The sequence below is a fragment of the Oncorhynchus gorbuscha genome, linkage group LG20, assembly GCF_021184085.1.
Source record: "Oncorhynchus gorbuscha isolate QuinsamMale2020 ecotype Even-year linkage group LG20, OgorEven_v1.0, whole genome shotgun sequence".
NCBI classification, from domain to species: domain Eukaryota; kingdom Metazoa; phylum Chordata; class Actinopteri; order Salmoniformes; family Salmonidae; genus Oncorhynchus; species Oncorhynchus gorbuscha.
Genome location: NC_060192.1, coordinates 516,660 through 536,806, shown reverse-complemented (window position 1 = coordinate 536,806; position 20,147 = coordinate 516,660). Strand labels below are relative to the sequence as shown.

At 45.0% G+C, this 20,147-nt stretch overlaps 1 protein-coding gene across 10 annotated transcripts in view; it reads right to left on the bottom strand.

Annotated features, from left to right (window-relative positions):
* The window catches only part of LOC124006676 (calcium/calmodulin-dependent protein kinase type II subunit beta-like), a 72,248-nt gene that overhangs the window by 38,612 nt on the left and 13,489 nt on the right, over nt 1-20,147 (bottom strand). For all 10 annotated transcript variants that reach the window (XM_046316726.1, XM_046316728.1, XM_046316730.1 and 7 more), the window contains exons 6-7: nt 19,647-19,719; nt 2,770-2,872 (exon numbers count right to left, since the gene is read on the bottom strand). In XM_046316726.1, coding sequence (XP_046172682.1) covers nt 2,770-2,872; nt 19,647-19,719 — 176 coding nt within the window. The remainder of the gene's footprint in view (nt 1-2,769; nt 2,873-19,646; nt 19,720-20,147) is intronic.

Here is a 20,147-nt window from a genome sequence, read left to right as displayed (position 1 = left end):
AGTAATGTGAATTACAGGAAAAATCCACTCAAAACCTACACTGAGTGTACAAAACATTAAGAACACCTTGCTAATATTGAGTTCCCCCCTCTCTTTTCCTATAAGTACAGCCTAAATTCCTCAGGGCATGGACTCTACAAGGTGTCGAAAGCATTCTCATGATTGAAGTGGATTTAACAACATCAATATGGGATCATCGCTTTCACCTGGATTCACCTGGTCAGTCTGTCATGGAAAGAGTTCAATCATAATGTTTGTACATTCAGTGTATATATATATATTTTTTTCATTAGTCCACTGTTAATACAATCCCAAAATGTTTCGCACGTCAGCAGTCAAGAGTTTAAGATATTGGACTTTCAAGAAGAAAAGCGTGACTTGCCACATCGTCATGATGCATTTTGCGTCATGTGATGCATTTTGCATCATGTGATGCATTTTGCGTCATGTGATGCATTTTGCGTCATGTGATGCATTTTGCGTCATGTTATGCATTTTGCGTCATGTTATGCATTTTGCGTCATGTGATGCATTTTGCGTCATGTTATGCATTTTGCGTCATGTTATGCATTTTGCGTCATGTGATGCATTTTGCGTCATGTGATGCATTTTGCGTCATGTGATGCATTTTGCGTCATGTGATGCATTTTGCGTCATGTGATGCATTTTGCGTCATGTGATGCATTTTGCGTCATGTGATGCATTTTGCATCATGATGATGTGAAACTCCAATATTTTGAAAACTTGACTGTTGACATGTGGAACTGTATTTAACAGTGGACTAATGAGAGAAAAAAAATAAATAATAATATATATATATATATGTATATATAGTTGAGTGTAACAACTTTCACCGAAGCAAAACAATGCATTTACAGTGCATTCGGGAAGTACACAGGAAGTACACAGGAAGTACACAGGAAGTACACAGGAAGTACACAGGAAGTACACAGGTCCTTCTGTAGCTCAGTTGGTAGAGCATGGCGCTTGTAACGCCATGGTAGTGGGTTCGATTCCCGGGACCACCCATACGTAGAATGTATGCACACATGACTGTAAGTCGCTTTGGATAAAAACGTCTGCTAAATGGCATATATTATTATTATATTAAGTAATCAGACCGCTTCACTTTTCCACATTACAGCCTTCTTCTAAAACAGATGAAATGTTGTTTTTTCTCATCCATCTACACACTACTCAATAATGACAAAGCAAAAACAGCTTTCTAGAATTTTTTAGAAATATATAAAAAATAGACATTTTCAGGTCTTGGCTGTGTGCTGAAGGTCGTTGTCCTGTTGGAAAGTCTGAGGTCCCGAGCGCTCTGGAGCAGGTTTTCATCAAGGATCTCTCTGTACTTTGCTACGTTCATCTTTCCCTCGATCCTGACACGTCTCCCAGTCCCTGCCGCTGAAAAATATCCTCACAGCACGATGCTGCCACCACCATGCTTCACCTTAGGGATGGTGCCAGGTTTCCTCCAGACGTAATGCTTGGCATTCAGGACATAGAGTTCAATCTTGGTTTCATCAGACCAGAAAATCTTGTTGGTCATTATGGGTAGATTGATGGGGGGGGGGGGATTATTTTATACATTTTAGAATTAGGCTGTAATGTAACAAAATGTGGAAAAAGTGAAGGGGTCTGAATACTTTCAGAATGCATTGTATACCTTGAAGATAAGGTTGATTAATAAAAAAATATATAATTGAGGTTTAAAAATGTGAATATGAAAAAAATATTCTTACAAGAGAATGAGTGTGTGCTAACTGAGTGTGTGTGCCACACAAACACCTGTTAAAACATGAATACAGGGTGAGTGTGTGCTAACTGAGTGTGTGCTAACTGAGTGTGTGTGCTAACTGAGTGTGTGCTAACTGAGTGTGTGTGCTAACTGAGTGTGTGTGCTAACTGAGTGTGTGCTAACTGAGTGTGTGTGCTAACTGAGTGTGTGTGCTAACTGAGTGTGTGTGCTAACTGAGTGTGTGCTAACTGAGTGTGTGTGCTAACTGAGTGTGTGTGCTAACTGAGTGTGTGTGCTAACTGAGTGTGTGCTAACTGAGTGTGTGCTAACTGAGTGTGTGTGCTAACTGAGTGTGTGTGCTAACTGAGTGTGTGCTAACTGAGTGTGTGTGCTAACTGAGTGTGTGTGCTAACTGAGTGTGTGTGCTAACTGAGTGTGTGTGCTAACTGAGTGTGTGTGCTAACTGAGTGTGTGTGCTAACTGAGTGTGTGTGCTAACTGAGTGTGTGTGCTAACTGAGTGTGTGTGCTAACTGAGTGTGTGCTAACTGAGTGTGTGTGCTAACTGAGTGTGTGTGCTAACTGAGTGTGTGTGCTAACTGAGTGTGTGTGCTAACTGAGTGTGTGTGCTAACTGAGTGTGTGTGCTAACTGAGTGTGTGTGTGTGTGCTAACTGAGTGTGTGTGTGTGTGTGTGCTAACTGAGTGTGTGTAACTGAGTGTGTGCTAACTGAGTGTGTGTGCTAACTGAGTGTGTGTGCTAACTGAGTGTGTGTGCTAACTGAGTGTGTGTGCTAACTGAGTGTGTGTGTGTGTGTGCTAACTGAGTGTGTGTGCTAACTGAGTGTGTGTGTGTGTGTGCTAACTGAGTGTGTGTGTAACTGTGTGTGTGCTAACTGAGTGTGTGTGCTAACTGAGTGTGTGTGCTAACTGAGTGTGTGTGAGTGTGTGTGCTAACTGAGTGTGTGTGCTAACTGAGTGTGTGTGCTAACTGAGTGTGTGTGCTAACTGAGTGTGTGTGGACGTATCGAACCACGCCTGTTGGTCTCCCTGCACCTCGATGGCCAGTCCAAAGTCAGCCAACTTCACTGCAGCGTTCTTACACTTACTGGCCAGCAGCAAGTTCTCTGGCTACACAGGGGACATGGAGGCAAACACTTTCACAGGGTGCACAGAGACGCTATTCAATATGTTCTAAAATGTTATTATATGGTGCTAGGCCTAAAATCATGTAGTAGTAATGCACTTGCACATACACACACATGAACATGCACTACCGGTCAAAGGTTTTAGAACACCTAATGTGGTCATTCAAGGGTTTTTCATTATTTATACTTTTTCCTACATTGTAGAATAATGTCGAAGACATCAAAACTTTGAAATAACACACATTGAATCATGTAGTAACCAAAAAAGTTTTAAATTATATTTGAGAATCTTCAAATAGCCACCCCTTGGCTTGACAGCTTTGCACACTCTTGGCATTCTCTCAACCAGCTTCATCTGGAATGCTTTTCCAACACTCTTGAAGGAGTTCCCACATATCCTGAGCACTTGTTGGCTGATTTTCCTTCACTCTGCGGTCCAACCAAACCATCTCAATTTGGTTGAGGTCGGGTGATTGTGGAGGCCAGGTCATCTGATGCAGCACTTCATCACTCTCCTTCTTGGTAAAATAGCCCGTACACAGCCTGGAGGTGTGTTGGATCATTGTCCTATTGAAAACCCAATGATAGTCACACTAAGCACAAACCAGATGGGATAATGTGTATCGCTGCAGAATGCTGTGGGAGCCATGCTTGTTAAGTGTGCCTTGAATTCTAATTAAATCACAGACAGTGTCACCAGCAAAGCACTCCCACACCATAGTACCTTCTCCTCCATGCTTTATGGTGCTAAATACACATGCAGAGATCATCCGTTCACCTACTCTGCGTCTCACAAAGACACGGCGGTTTGAACCAAAAATCTTGAATTTGGACTCTAATGAACTTATCCTCAAGCATTTATTTGGGCTGCAATTTCTGAGGCTGGTAACTCTAATGAACGTATCCTCTGCAGCAGAGGTAACTCTGGGTCTTCCTTTCCTGTGGCGGTCCTCATGAAAGCCAGTTTCATCATAGTGCTTGATGGTTTGTGCGACTGCACTTGAAGAAACTTCCAAAGTTCATGAAATGTTCCATATAGATTGACCTTCATGTCTTAAAAGTAATGATGGACTGTCGTTTCTCTTTGCTTATTTGAACTGTTCTGGCCATAATATGGACTTGGCCTTTTACCTAATATGGCTATATTCTGTATACCACCCCTACCTTGTCACAACACAACTGATTAGCTCAAACGCATTAAGATGGAAAGAAATTCCACAAATTAACTTTTAAGAAGACACACCTGTTAATTGAAATGCATTCCAGGTGACTACTTAAATGTACATGATGCTGGTTGAGAGACTGCCAAGTGTGTGCAAAGCTGTCATCAAGGCAGAGGGTGGTTATTTGAAGAATCTCGATTTGTTTAACACTTTCTTGGTTACTACATGATTCCATGTGTGTTATTTCATAGATTTGATGTCTTCACTGATATTCTACAATGTAGAAAATAGTACAAATGAAGAAAAACCATTGAATGAGTTGGTGTTCTAAAACTTTTGACTGGTAGTGTACACACACACAGAGAGACACACACACAAGCATCCACATACGCACACACACACACACACTACCATTCAAACGTTTGGGGTCACTTAGAAATGTTCTTGTTTTTGAAAGAAAAGCACATTTTTTTGTCAATTAAAATAACATCAAATTGATCAGAAATACAGTGTAGACATTGTTAATGTTGTAAATGACTGCAAATGACTATACTACTCCCTTCACATAACAGCACAAACTGTCTAACCAGAATAGAAAGAGTGGGAGGCTTCGGTGCATAACTGAGCAAGAGGACAAGTACATTAGAATGTCTAGTTTGAGAAACAGACGCCTCACAAGTCCTCAACTGGCAGCTTCATTAAATAGTACCCACAAAACACCAGTCTCAACATCCACAGTGAAGAGGCGACTCCGGGATGCTGGCCTACACATACCAGCCAGGTCGTTCAAGATCCACTGCGAGATTAGCAGCCAGGTCACCGTCCATCCATGTCTGAGGATGTCGGGAGATGATATGGAAGCTGGACATGTGAGCGCTGTTACCTTCAAGTAGGTTTTGGTTTTGCTAGGGCGTTGTGAATGGCAGATGGGCGTAAGCCTAAACCTAACCTTATAACCCTAGCCTTAACCCAAAAACCTAACCTAACTTTAACCCTAACCCTAGCTCTTCACATAATTCTAACTAAACTAACTAAACTACAGGCCTCTCATCTTTTTAAGTGGGAGAACTTGCACACTTAAATCCTTTTTTGTCCCACTGTATATGCCATTTGTTTAGCAGAACCTTTTATCCAACGTGACATCACACGTTTTGATATGTGAACACAGTGGGAATCGAACCGAGTCACTTACAGGACCATTACAATACGTAAGTACAATGCAATGCTGTAAAATACAATACAGGTGGATGTAGATGTATGATTGCCATCCCCATGACTGTCATGACTGTACCATCCTCCTTCAGGCCATGGATGTCTTGGCTGTGTGCTTAAGGTAGTGGTCCTGTTGGAAGGTGAACCTTCACCCCAGTCTGAGATCCTGAACACTCTGGAACAGGTTTTCATCAAGGATCTCTCTGTACTTTGCTCCATTCGTCTTTCCCTCGATCCTGACTAGTCTTCCAGTCATAAAAGCCTGATTGGTGGAGTGCTGCAGACATGGTTGTCCTTCTGGAAGGTTCTCCACAGAGGAACTCTGTCAAAGTGACCATCAGGTTTTTGGTCACCTCTCTGACCAAGGCTGGTCTCCCTCGATTGCTCAGTTTGGCTGGGAGGCCAGCTCTAGGAAGAGTCTTGGTGGTTCCAAACTTCCTCCATTTAAGAATTATGGAGGCCACTGTTTTATTGAGGATCTTCAAATCTGTAGATTCCCCAGATCTGTGCCTCGACACAATCCTGTCTCTGAGCACTACGGACAATTCTTTCAACCTCATGGCTTGGTTTTGCTCTGACATGCACTGTCAACACTGGGACCTTATATTGACAGGTGTGTTCCTTTTCAAATCATGTCCAATCATTTTAATTTACCACAGGTGGACTCCAATCAAGTTGTAGAAACATCAAGGATGATCAATGGAAACAGAATGCACCTGATCTATATTTTAAATCTTATACCAAAGGGTCTGAATATTTATGTAAATAAGGTAGTTAAATTGTTTTATAAACATGCAAAAATTTCAACAAAAAAAATCAGTTTTTGCTTTGTCAGGGGGATACCTAGTCAGTTGTACAACCTGAATACATTCAACTGAAATGTGTCTTCTGCATTTAACCTAACCCCTCTGAATCAGAGAGGTGCGGGGGGCTGCCTTAATCGACATCCACGTCTTCAGGGAACAGTGGGTTAACTGCCTTGCTCAAGGCCAGAATGACAGCTTGGGGGTTCAATCCAGCAACCTTTCGGTTACAGGCCCAACGCTCTAACCACTAGGCTACCTGCCACCCTAGAATAAGGCTGTAATGTAACAAAATGTGGAATAAGTCAGGGGTTCTGAATATTTTCCGACTGCGCTGTATGTCAGGCTTCACCAGGTGTATGAACATGATGGTATTTACTGCGATTTCGATGGGAACCTATGGCCAAATGCTCAAGATAGGCTTGATGCAAACTAGTGGCTGCTAAACGTTTTCATTTTTTTTCTATAATTTGATTACATTGTGAACGATGTCTTCAATGATCGCGCCTTTATTATCACATAGGATAGAAATTAGATGTTTAATCAATTTTAATGAGTAGAGCAAATGTATTGCCTAATGTGAGAGCAGTGTAATTTACTGTACTGTAGAATACTACATTCAAAGGGCATTTTTGAAAAATGTATCTTACATGTTTTGCTATTGGATTACCTGGTTGTTAAAATAACTCAATTGAGAAGACATCATTATGTTGTGTTTTGGGGATTTACATTCCACAGTAAACTTGTTATTTTGGATCAATGGTTGTGTAGTGGAGGATGTCAACAAACACAATGAATGCACAATGAAAGGTGCTGAATGTAAGGCTGGCTGCGTTACTAGTGTTACCAGTGGCTGTGTTACCAGTGACTGCGTTACTAGTGTTACCAGTGGCTGCGTTACTAGTGTTACCAGTAGCTGTGTTACTAGTGTTACCAGTAGCTGTGTTACCAGTGGCTGTGTTACCAGTGGCTGCGTTACTAGTGTTACCAGTAGCTGTGTTACTAGTGGCTGTGTTACTAGTGTTACCAGTGGCTGCGTTACTAGTGTTACCAGTGGCTGCGTTACTAGTGTTACCAGTGGCTGCGTTACTAGTGTTACCAGTGGCTGCGTTACTAGTGTTACCAGTGGCTGTGTTACTAGTGGCTGTGTTACTAGTGTTACCAGTGGCTGCGTTACTAGTGTTACCAGTGGCTGCGTTACTAGTGTTACCAGTGGCTGCGTTACTAGTGTTACCAGTGGCTGTGTTACTAGTGTTACCAGTGGCTGCGTTACTAGTGTTACCAGTGGCTGCGTTACTAGTGTTACCAGTGGCTGTGTTACTAGTGTTACCAGTGGCTGCGTTACTAGTGTTACCAGTGGCTGCGTTACTAGTGTTACCAGTGGCTGCGTTACTAGTGTTACCAGTGGCTGCGTTACTAGTGTTACCAGTAGCTGCGTTACCAGTGTCTGTGTTACTAGTGTTACCAGTGGCTGTGTTACTAGTGTTACCAGTGGCTGCGTTACTAGTGTTACCAGTGGCTGCGTTACCAGTGGCTGTGTTACTAGTGTTACCAGTGGCTGCGTTACCAGTGGCTGCGTTACTAGTGTTACCAGTGGCTGTGTTACTAGTGTTACCAGTGGCTGCGTTACTAGTGTTACCAGTGGCTGTGTTACTAGTGTTACCAGTGGCTGTGTTACTAGTGTTACCAGTGGCTGCGTTACTAGTGTTATCAGTGGCTGTGTTACCAGTGGCTGCGTTACTAGTGTTACCAGTAGCTGTGTTACTAGTGTTACCAGTGGCTGTGTTACTAGTGTTACCAGTGGCTGTGTTACTAGTGTTACCAGTGGCTGCGTTATTAGTGTTACCAGTGGCTGTGTTACTAGTGTTACCAGTGGCTGTGTTACCAGTGGCTGCGTTACTAGTGTTACCAGTAGCTGTGTTACTAGTGTTACCAGTGGCTGCGTTACTAGTGTTACCAGTAGCTGCGTTACTAGTGTTACCAGTGGCTGTGTTACCCAGTGGCTGCGTTACTAGTGTTACCAGTAGCTGTGTTACTAGTGTTACCAGTGGCTGCTTTACTAGTGTTACCAGTGGCTGTGTTACTAGTGTTACCAGTGGCTGTGTTACTAGTGTTACCAGTGGCTGCGTTACTAGTGTTACCAGTGGCTGTTATTAGTGTTACCAGTGGCTGTGTTACTAGTGTTACCAGTGCTGTGTTACTAGTGTTACCAGTGGCTGCTTTACTAGTGTTACCAGTAGCTGTGTTACTAGTGTTACCAGTGGCTGCGTTACTAGTGTTACCAGTAGCTGCGTTACTAGTGTTACCAGTAGCTGTGTTACCAGTGGCTGCGTTACTAGTGTTACCAGTAGCTGTGTTACTAGTGTTACCAGTGGCTGCTTTACTAGTGTTACCAGTGGCTGCGTTACTAGTGTTACCAGTAGCTGCGTTACTAGTGTTACCAGTGGCTGCGTTACTAGTGTTACCAGTGGCTGTGTTACCAGTGGCTGCGTTACTAGTGTTACCAGTAGCTGTGTTACTAGTGTTACCAGTGGCTGCTTTACTAGTGTTACCAGTGGCTGCGTTACTAGTGTTACCAGTAGCTGCGTTACTAGTGTTACCAGTGGCTGCGTTACTAGTGTTACCAGTGGCTGTTACTTTACCAGTGGCTGCGTTACTAGTGTTACCAGTAGCTGTGTTACTAGTGTTACCAGTGGCTGCTTTACTAGTGTTACCAGTGGCTGCGTTACTAGTGTTACCAGTAGCTGCGTTACTAGTGTTACCAGTGGCTGCGTTACTAGTGTTACCAGTGGCTGTGTTACCAGTGGCTGCGTTACTAGTGTTACCAGTAGCTGTGTTACTAGTGTTACCAGTGGCTGCGTTACTAGTGTTACCAGTGGCTGCGTTACTAGTGTTACCAGTGGCTGCGTTACTAGTGTTACCAGTAGCTGCGTTACTAGTGTTACCAGTAGCTGTGTTACTAGTGTCAGTGTTACTAGTGTTACCAGTGGCTGCGTTACTAGTGTTACCAGTGGCTGTGTTACTAGTGGCTGCGTTACTAGTGTTACCAGTAGCTGTGTTACTAGTGGCTGCGTTACTAGTGTTACCAGTGGCTGTGTTACTAGTGTTACCAGTGGCTGCGTTACTAGTGTTACCAGTAGCTGTGTTACTAGTGTTACCAGTGGCTGTGTTACTAGTGTTACCAGTGGCTGCGTTACTAGTGTTACCAGTGGCTGTGTTACCAGTGGCTGTGTTACTAGTGTTACCAGTGGCTGTGTTACTAGTGTTACCAGTAGCTGCGTTACTAGTGTTACCAGTGGCTGTGTTACCAGTGGCTGCGTTACTAGTGTTACCAGTAGCTGCGTTACTAGTGTTACCAGTAGCTGTGTTACTAGTGTTACCAGTGGCTGCGTTACTAGTGTTACCAGTGGCTGTGTTACTAGTGTTACCAGTGGCTGCGTTACTAGTGTTACCAGTGGCTGTGTTACTAGTGTTACCAGTGGCTGCGTTACTAGTGTTACCAGTGGCTGCGTTACTAGTGTTACCAGTGGCTGTGTTACTAGTGTTACCAGTGGCTGCGTTACTAGTGTTACCAGTGGCTGCGTTACTAGTGTTACCAGTGGCTGTGTTACTAGTGTTACCAGTGGCTGCGTTACTAGTGTTACCAGTGGCTGTGTTACTAGTGTTACCAGTGGCTGTGTTACTAGTGTTACCAGTGGCTGCGTTACTAGTGTTACCAGTGGCTGTGTTACTAGTGTTACCAGTGGCTGTGTTACTAGTGTTACCAGTGGCTGCGTTACTAGTGTTACCAGTGGCTGTGTTATCAGTGGCTGCGTTACTAGTGTTACCAGTGGCTGTGTTATCAGTGGCTGCGTTACTAGTGTTACCAGTGGCTGCGTTACTAGTGTTACCAGTAGCTGTGTTACTAGTGTTACCAGTGGCTGCGTTACTAGTGTTACCAGTGGCTGCGTTACTAGTGTTACCAGTAGCTGTGTTACTAGTGTTACCAGTAGCTGCGTTACTAGTGTTACCAGTAGCTGTGTTACTAGTGTTACCAGTGGCTGTGTTACTAGTGTTATCAGTGGCTGCGTTACTAGTGTTACCAGTGGCTGCGTTACTAGTGTTACCAGTAGCTGCGTTACTAGTGTTACCAGTAGCTGTGTTACTAGTGTTACCAGTGGCTGTGTTACTAGTGTTATCAGTGGCTGCGTTACTAGTGTTACCAGTGGCTGCGTTACTAGTGTTACCAGTAGCTGTGTTACTAGTGTTACCAGTGGCTGTGTTACTAGTGTTATCAGTGGCTGCGTTACTAGTGTTACCAGTGGCTGTGTTACTAGTGTTACCAGTAGCTGTGTTACTAGTGTTACCAGTGGCTGCGTTACTAGTGTTACCAGTGGCTGTGTTACTAGTGTTACCAGTGGCTGTGTTATCAGTGGCTGCGTTACTAGTGTTACCAGTGGCTGCGTTACTAGTGTTACCAGTAGCTGTGTTACTAGTGTTACCAGTGGCTGCGTTACTAGTGTTACCAGTGGCTGCGTTACTAGTGTTACCAGTAGCTGCGTTACTAGTGTTACCAGTGGCTGCGTTACTAGTGTTACCAGTGTTACCAGTAGCTGCGTTACTAGTGTTACCAGTAGCTGCTTTACTAGTGTTACCAGTGGCTGCATTACTAGTGTTACCAGTAGCTGTGTTACTAGTGTTACCAGTGGCTGTGTTACCAGTGGCTGTGTTACTAGTGTTACCAGTAGCTGTGTTACTAGTGGCTGTGTTACTAGTGTTACCAGTGGCTGTGTTACTAGTGTTACCAGTGGCTGCGTTACTAGTGTTACCAGTGGCTGTGTTACTAGTGTTACCAGTAGCTGTGTTACTAGTGGCTGCGTTACTAGTGTTACCAGTGGCTGCGTTACCAGTGTTATCAGTGGCTGTGTTACCAGTGGCTGCGTTACTAGTGTTACCAGTGGCTGTGTTACTAGTGTTACCAGTGGCTGCGTTACCAGTGTTATCAGTGGCTGTGTTACCAGTGGCTGTGTTACTAGTGTTACCAGTGGCTGTGTTACCAGTGGCTGTGTTACTAGTGTTACCAGTGGCTGCGTTACTAGTGTTACCAGTAGCTGTGTTACTAGTGGCTGCGTTACTAGTGTTACCAGTGGCTGTGTTACTAGTGTTACCAGTGGCTGTGTTACTAGTGTTACCAGTAGCTGTGTTACTAGTGGCTGCGTTACTATTGTTACCAGTGGCTGCGTTACTAGTGTTACCAGTGGCTGTGTTACCAGTGGCTGCGTTACTAGTGTTACCAGTGGCTGTGTTACTAGTGTTACCAGTGGCTGCGTTACCAGTGGCTGTGTTACTAGTGTTACCAGTGGCTGCGTTACTAGTGTTACCAGTGGCTGCGTTACTAGTGTTACCAGTGGCTGTGTTACTAGTGGCTGCGTTACTAGTGTTACCAGTGGCTGTGTTACTAGTGTTACCAGTGGCTGCGTTACTAGTGTTACCAGTGGCTGTGTTACCAGTGGCTGTGTTACTAGTGTTACCAGTGGCTGCGTTACTAGTGTTACCAGTAGTTAGTGTTATCAGTGGCTGCGTTACTAGTGTTACCAGTGGCTGCGTTACTAGTGTTACCAGTGGCTGCGTTACTAGTGTTACCAGTGGCTGTGTTATCAGTGGCTGCGTTACTAGTGTTACCAGTGGCTGCGTTACTAGTGTTACCAGTGGCTGTGTTACTAGTGTTACCAGTGGCTGCGTTACTAGTGTTACCAGTGGCTGTGTTACCAGTGTTACCAGTGGCTGTGTTATCAGTGGCTACTAGTGTTACCAGTGGCTGCGTTACTAGTGTTACCAGTGGCTGTGTTACAGTGGCTGCGTAGTGTTACCAGTGGCTGTGTTATCAGTGGCTGCGTTACTAGTGTTACCAGTGGCTGCGTTACTAGTGTTACCAGTAGCTGTGTTACTAGTGTTACCAGTGCTACTAGTGTTACCAGTGGCTGCGTTACTAGTGTTACCAGTAGCTGTGTTACTAGTGTTACCAGTAGCTGCGTTACTAGTGTTACCAGTAGCTGTGTTACTAGTGTTACCAGTGGCTGTGTTACTAGTGTTACCAGTGGCTGCGTTACTAGTGTTACCAGTGGCTGCGTTACTAGTGTTACCAGTAGTGCGTTACTAGTGTTACCAGTAGCTGTGTTACTAGTGTTACCAGTGGCTGTGTTACTAGTGTTATCAGTGGCTGCGTTACTAGTGTTACCAGTGGCTGTTACCAGTAGCTGTACTAGTGTTACCAGTGGCTGTGTTACTAGTGTTATCAGTGGCTGCGTTACTAGTGTTACCAGTGGCTGTGTTACTAGTGTTACCAGTAGCTGTTACTAGTGTTACCAGTGGCTGCGTTACTAGTGTTACCAGTGGCTGTGTTACTAGTGTTACCAGTGGCTGTGTTATCAGTGGCTGCGTTACTAGTGTTACCAGTGGCTGCGTTACTAGTGTTACCAGTAGCTGTGTTACTAGTGTTACCAGTGGCTGCGTTACTAGTGTTACCAGTGGCTGCGTTACTAGTGTTACCAGTAGCTGCGTTACTAGTGTTACCAGTGGCTGCGTTACTAGTGTTACCAGTGTTACCAGTAGCTGCGTTACTAGTGTTACCAGTAGCTGCTTTACTAGTGTTACCAGTGGCTGCATTACTAGTGTTACCAGTAGCTGTGTTACTAGTGTTACCAGTGGCTGTGTTACCAGTGGCTGTGTTACTAGTGTTACCAGTAGCTGTGTTACTAGTGGCTGTGTTACTAGTGTTACCAGTGGCTGTGTTACTAGTGTTACCAGTGGCTGCGTTACTAGTGTTACCAGTGGCTGTGTTACTAGTGTTACCAGTAGCTGTGTTACTAGTGGCTGCGTTACTAGTGTTACCAGTGGCTGCGTTACCAGTGTTATCAGTGGCTGTGTTACCAGTGGCTGCGTTACTAGTGTTACCAGTGGCTGTGTTACCAGTGGCTGTGTTACTAGTGTTACCAGTGGCTGCGTTACCAGTGTTATCAGTGGCTGTGTTACCAGTGGCTGTGTTACTAGTGTTACCAGTGGCTGTGTTACCAGTGGCTGTGTTACTAGTGTTACCAGTGGCTGCGTTACTAGTGTTACCAGTAGCTGTGTTACTAGTGGCTGCGTTACTAGTGTTACCAGTGGCTGTGTTACTAGTGTTACCAGTGGCTGTGTTACTAGTGTTACCAGTAGCTGTGTTACTAGTGGCTGCGTTACTAGTGTTACCAGTGGCTGCGTTACTAGTGTTATCAGTGGCTGTGTTACCAGTGGCTGCGTTACTAGTGTTACCAGTGGCTGTGTTACCAGTGGCTGCGTTACCAGTGGCTGTGTTACTAGTGTTACCAGTGGCTGCGTTACTAGTGTTACCAGTGGCTGCGTTACTAGTGTTACCAGTGGCTGTGTTACTAGTGGCTGCGTTACTAGTGTTACCAGTGGCTGTGTTACTAGTGTTACCAGTGGCTGCGTTACTAGTGTTACCAGTGGCTGTGTTACCAGTGGCTGTGTTACTAGTGTTACCAGTGGCTGCGTTACTAGTGTTACCAGTAGCTGTGTTACTAGTGTTATCAGTGGCTGCGTTACTAGTGTTACCAGTAGCTGTGTTACTAGTGTTACCAGTGGCTGCGTTACTAGTGTTACCAGTGGCTGTGTTACTAGTGTTACCAGTGGCTGCGTTACTAGTGTTACCAGTGGCTGCGTTACTAGTGTTACCAGTGGCTGTGTTACTAGTGTTACCAGTGGCTGCGTTACTAGTGTTACCAGTGGCTGCGTTACTAGTGTTACCAGTGGCTGTGTTATCAGTGGCTGCGTTACTAGTGTTACCAGTGGCTGTGTTACTAGTGTTACCAGTGGCTGTGTTACTAGTGTTACCAGTGGCTGCGTTACTAGTGTTACCAGTGGCTGTGTTACCAGTGTTACCAGTGGCTGTGTTATCAGTGGCTGCGTTACTAGTGTTACCAGTGGCTGCGTTACTAGTGTTACCAGTGGCTGCGTTACTAGTGTTACCAGTGGCTGCGTTACTAGTGTTACCAGTGGCTGTGTTATCAGTGGCTGCGTTACTAGTGTTACCAGTGGCTGTGTTATCAGTGGCTGCGTTACTAGTGTTACCAGTGGCTGCGTTACTAGTGTTACCAGTAGCTGCGTTACTAGTGTTACCAGTGGCTGCGTTACTAGTGTTACCAGTGGCTGCGTTACTAGTGTTACCAGTAGCTGTGTTACTAGTGTTACCAGTAGCTGCGTTACTAGTGTTACCAGTAGCTGTGTTACTAGTGTTACCAGTGGCTGTGTTACTAGTGTTATCAGTGGCTGCGTTACTAGTGTTACCAGTGGCTGCGTTACTAGTGTTACCAGTAGCTGCGTTACTAGTGTTACCAGTAGCTGCGTTACTAGTGTTACCAGTGGCTGCGTTACTAGTGTTACCAGTAGCTGCGTTACTAGTGTTACCAGTGGCTGCGTTACTAGTGTTACCAGTAGCTGTGTTACTAGTGTTACCAGTGGCTGTGTTACTAGTGTTATCAGTGGCTGCGTTACTAGTGTTACCAGTGGCTGTGTTACTAGTGTTACCAGTAGCTGTGTTACTAGTGTTACCAGTGGCTGCGTTACTAGTGTTACCAGTGGCTGTGTTACTAGTGTTACCAGTGGCTGTGTTATCAGTGGCTGCGTTACTAGTGTTACCAGTGGCTGCGTTACTAGTGTTACCAGTAGCTGTGTTACTAGTGTTACCAGTGGCTGCGTTACTAGTGTTACCAGTGGCTGCGTTACTAGTGTTACCAGTAGCTGCGTTACTAGTGTTACCAGTGGCTGCGTTACTAGTGTTACCAGTGTTACCAGTAGCTGCGTTACTAGTGTTACCAGTAGCTGCTTTACTAGTGTTACCAGTGGCTGCGTTACTAGTGTTACCAGTAGCTGTGTTACTAGTGTTACCAGTGGCTGTGTTACCAGTGGCTGTGTTACTAGTGTTACCAGTAGCTGTGTTACTAGTGGCTGTGTTACTAGTGTTACCAGTGGCTGTGTTACTAGTGTTACCAGTGGCTGCGTTACTAGTGTTACCAGTGGCTGTGTTACTAGTGTTACCAGTAGCTGTGTTACTAGTGGCTGCGTTACTAGTGTTACCTGTGGCTGCGTTACCAGTGTTACCAGTGGCTGTGTTACCAGTGGCTGCGTTACTAGTGTTACCAGTGGCTGTGTTACCAGTGGCTGTGTTACTAGTGTTACCAGTGGCTGCGTTACCAGTGGCTGTGTTACTAGTGTTACCAGTGGCTGCGTTACTAGTGTTACCAGTAGCTGTGTTACTAGTGGCTGCGTTACTAGTGTTACCAGTGGCTGTGTTACTAGTGTTACCAGTGGCTGTGTTACTAGTGTTACCAGTAGCTGTGTTACTAGTGGCTGCGTTACTAGTGTTACCAGTGGCTGCGTTACTAGTGTTACCAGTGGCTGTGTTACCAGTGGCTGCGTTACTAGTGTTACCAGTGGCTGTGTTACCAGTGGCTGTGTTACTAGTGTTACCAGTGGCTGCGTTACCAGTGGCTGTGTTACTAGTGTTACCAGTGGCTGCGTTACTAGTGTTACCAGTGGCTGTGTTACCAGTGGCTGTGTTACTAGTGTTACCAGTGGCTGTGTTACCAGTGGCTGCGTTACTAGTGTTACCAGTGGCTGCGTTACTAGTGTTACCAGTGGCTGCGTTACTAGTGTTACCAGTGGCTGTGTTACCAGTGGCTGCGTTACTAGTGTTACCAGTGGCTGCGTTACTAGTGTTACCAGTGGCTGCGTTACTAGTGTTACCAGTGGCTGCGTTACTAGTGTTACCAGTGGCTGCGTTACTAGTGTTACCAGTGGTTGCGTTACTAGTGTTACCAGTGGCTGTATTACTAGTGTTACCAGTGGCTGCTTTACTAGTGTTACCAGTGGCTGCGTTACTAGTGTTACCAGTGGCTGTGTTACTAGTGTTACCAGTGGCTGTGTTACCAGTGGCTGCGTTACTAGTGTTACCAGTGGCTGTGTTACCAGTGGCTGCGTTACTAGTGTTACCAGTGGCTGTGTTACCAGTGGCTGCGTTACTAGTGTTACCAGTGGCTGCGTTACTAGTGTTACCAGTGGCTGCTTTACTAGTGTTACCAGTGGCTGCGTTACTAGTGTTACCAGTGGCTGCGTTACTAGTGTTACCAGTGGCTGCTTTACTAGTGTTACCAGTGGCTGCGTTACTAGTGTTACCAGTGGCTGCGTTACTAGTGTTACCAGTAGCTGCGTTACTAGTGTTACCAGTGGCTGTGTTACCAGTGGCTGCGTTACTAGTGTTACCAGTGGCTGCGTTACTAGTGTTACCAGTGGCTGTGTTACCAGTGGCTGCGTTACTAGTGTTACCAGTGGCTGCGTTACTAGTGTTACCAGTGGCTGCGTTACTAGTGTTACCAGTGGCTGCGTTACTAGTGTTACCAGTGGCTGTGTTACCAGTGGCTGTGTTACTAGTGTTACCAGTGGCTGTGTTACCAGTGGCTGCGTTACTAGTGTTACCAGTGGCTGCGTTACTAGTGTTACCAGTGGCTGCGTTACTAGTGTTACCAGTGGCTGTGTTACCAGTGGCTGCGTTACTAGTGTTACCAGTGGCTGCGTTACTAGTGTTACCAGTGGCTGCGTTACTAGTGTTACCAGTGGCTGCGTTACTAGTGTTACCAGTGGCTGCGTTACTAGTGTTACCAGTGGCTGCGTTACTAGTGTTACCAGTGGCTGCGTTACTAGTGTTACCAGTGGCTGCGTTACTAGTGTTACCAGTGGCTGCATTACTAGTGTTACCAGTGGCTGCTTTACTAGTGTTACCAGTGGCTGCGTTACTAGTGTTACCAGTGGCTGCGTTACTAGTGTTACCAGTGGCTGTGTTACTAGTGTTACCAGTGGCTGTGTTACCAGTGGCTGCGTTACTAGTGTTACCAGTGGCTGTGTTACCAGTGGCTGCGTTACTAGTGTTACCAGTGGCTGTGTTACCAGTGGCTGCGTTACTAGTGTTACCAGTGGCTGCGTTACTAGTGTTACCAGTGGCTGCGTTACTAGTGTTACCAGTGGCTGCTTTACTAGTGTTACCAGTGGCTGCGTTACTAGTGTTACCAGTGGCTGCGTTACTAGTGTTACCAGTGGCTGCTTTACTAGTGTTACCAGTGGCTGCGTTACTAGTGTTACCAGTGGCTGCGTTACTAGTGTTACCAGTAGCTGCGTTACTAGTGTTACCAGTGGCTGTGTTACCAGTGGCTGCGTTACTAGTGTTACCAGTGGCTGCGTTACTAGTGTTACCAGTGGCTGTGTTACCAGTGGCTGCGTTACTAGTGTTACCAGTGGCTGCGTTACTAGTGTTACCAGTGGCTGCGTTACTAGTGTTACCAGTGGCTGTGTTACTAGTGTTACCAGTGGCTGCGTTACTAGTGTTACCAGTGGCTGTGTTACTAGTGTTACCAGTGGCTGCGTTACTAGTGTTACCAGTGGCTGCGTTACTAGTGTTACCAGTGGCTGCGTTACTAGTGTTACCAGTGGCTGCGTTACTAGTGTTACCAGTGGCTGCGTTACCAGTGGCTGCGTTACTAGTGTTACCAGTGGCTGCGTTACTAGTGTTACCAGTGGCTGCGTTACTAGTGTTACCAGTGGCTGCGTTACTAGTGTTACCAGTGGCTGCGTTACTAGTGTTACCAGTGGCTGCGTTTCTAGTGTTACCAGTGGCTGTGTTACCAGTGGCTGCGTTACTAGTGTTACCAGTGGCTGTGTTACCAGTGGCTGCGTTACTAGTGTTACCAGTAGCTGTGTTACTAGTGTTACCAGTGGCTGCGTTACTAGTGTTACCAGTGGCTGCGTTACTAGTGTTCAACATACAGTTGAAGTCGGAAGTGTTTCACAATTCTTGACATTTAATCCTAGTAAAAATTCCCTGTCCTAGGTCAGTTAGGATCACCACTTTATTTTAATAATGTGAAATGTCAGAATAATAGTAGAGAGAATTATTTAATCTTTTATTTCTTTCATCACATTCCCAGTGGGTCAGAAGTTTGCATACTACACTCAATTAGTATTAGGTAGCATTACCTTCAAATTGTTTAACTTGGGTCAAACGTTTCGGGAAGCCTTCCACAAGCTTCCCACAATAAGTTGGGTGGATTTTGGCCCATTCCTCCTGACAGAGCTGGTGTAACGCAGTCAGGATTGTAGGCCTCCTTGCTCGCACACGCTTTTTCAGTTCTCCCCACAAATCTTCTATAGGATTGAGGTCAGGGCTTTGATGGCCACTCCAATATCTTGACTTTGTTGTCCTTAAGCCATTTTGCCACAACTTTGGAAGTATGTTTGGGGCCATTGTCCATTTGGAAGACCCATTTGCAACCAAGCTTTAACTTCATGACTGATGTCTTGAGATGTTGTTTCAGTATACAGATGAAATCAGAAGTTTACATACACTTAGGTTGTAGTCATTAAAACACATTTTTTCAACCACCCCACAAATGTCTTGTGAAAAAACTATAGTGATGGCCATCGTTATGTTTGGAGGAAAAAGGGGGAGACTTGCAAGCTGAAGAACACCATCCCAACCGTGAAGCACGGGGGTGGCAGCATCATGTTGTGGGGGTGCTTCGCTGCAGGAGGGATTGGTGCACTTCACAAAATAGATGGCATCATGAGGTAGGAGAATTAGCCTCCCCCTTTTTCCTCCAAACATAACGATGGTCATTATGGCCAAACAGTTCTGTTTTTGTTTCATCAGACCAGAGGACATTTCTCCAAAAAGTATGATCTTTGTAGTCTGGCTTTTTATGGCAGTTTTGGAGCAGTGGCTTCTTCCTTTTTGAGCGGCCTTTCAGGTTATGTCGATATAGGACTCGTTTTACTATGGATGTAGATACTTTTGTACCTGTTTCCTCCAGCATCTTCACAAGGTCCTTTGCTGTTGTTCTGGGATTGATTTGCACTTTTCGCACCAAAGTACGTTCATCTCTATGAGGCAGAACGCATCTCCTTCCTGAGCGGTATGACGGCTGCGTGGTCCCATGGTGTTTATACTTGCGTACTATTGTTTGTATAAATGATCGTGGTACCTTCAGGCATTTGGAAATTGCTCCCAAGGATGAATCAGACTTGTGGGGCTCTACAAAAAAAATTCTGAGGCTTTGGCTGATTTCTTTAGATTTTCCCATGATGTCAAGCAAAGAGGCACTGGGTTTGAAGGTAGGCCTTGAAATACATCCACAGGTACACCTCTAATTGACTGAAATGATGTCAATTAGCTTATCAGAAGCTTCTAAAGCCATGACATAATTTTCTGTAATTTTCCAAGCTGTTTAAAAGGCACAGTCAATTTAGTGTACTTCTGACCCGCTGGAATTAAGATACAGTGAAATAATCTGTCTGTAAATAATTGTTGTAAAAATTACTTGTGTCATGCACAAAGTAGATGTCCTAACCGACTTGACAAAACTATAGCTTGTTAACAAGAAATTTGTGGAGTGCTTGAAAAACGAGTTTTAATGACTCCAACCTAAGTGTATGTAAACTTCCGACTTCAACTGTATTGTGAAAATAGTGCCAAAAATGATTAAAAGAATCTGTAACTCACCTTGAGGTCTCTGTGTACCACACCCGACTGGTGACAGTGTAGCACGGCCTCCAGGATCTGCTGGATGCAGTGACTGTATAACAACACCAGGGGGAGTCGGTTAGTCTCTGCCAGTGTGCTGCATCTGATCTGTGTTCTGTGTGGTGTATTGCAGTGCTTTCAAATTGTGCAAGACAAATTATGTTCTATTTAAGTCCCAAAAGTGGATACTCCAAGCTAACATCAAGCACCCCTCAACTTTCAAGTATTTGAAGGTATTTGATACACACACACACTTGTACAGTAAAAGTGCATGAACATGTCAATACACCCACAGCTCAAGTCCACTCCTGTGTCTTTCTGTCGTGAATGACATTCTGTGTTATCACTGGACTACAAAGGAGTGGATGCTCTTGAATATCAGCATACCTAAAACATTCCACATTGACTTGAGAACAGAACCTGCCAGTGTGTGTGTGTGTGTGTGTGTGTGTGTGTGTGTGTGTGTGTGTGTGTGTGTGT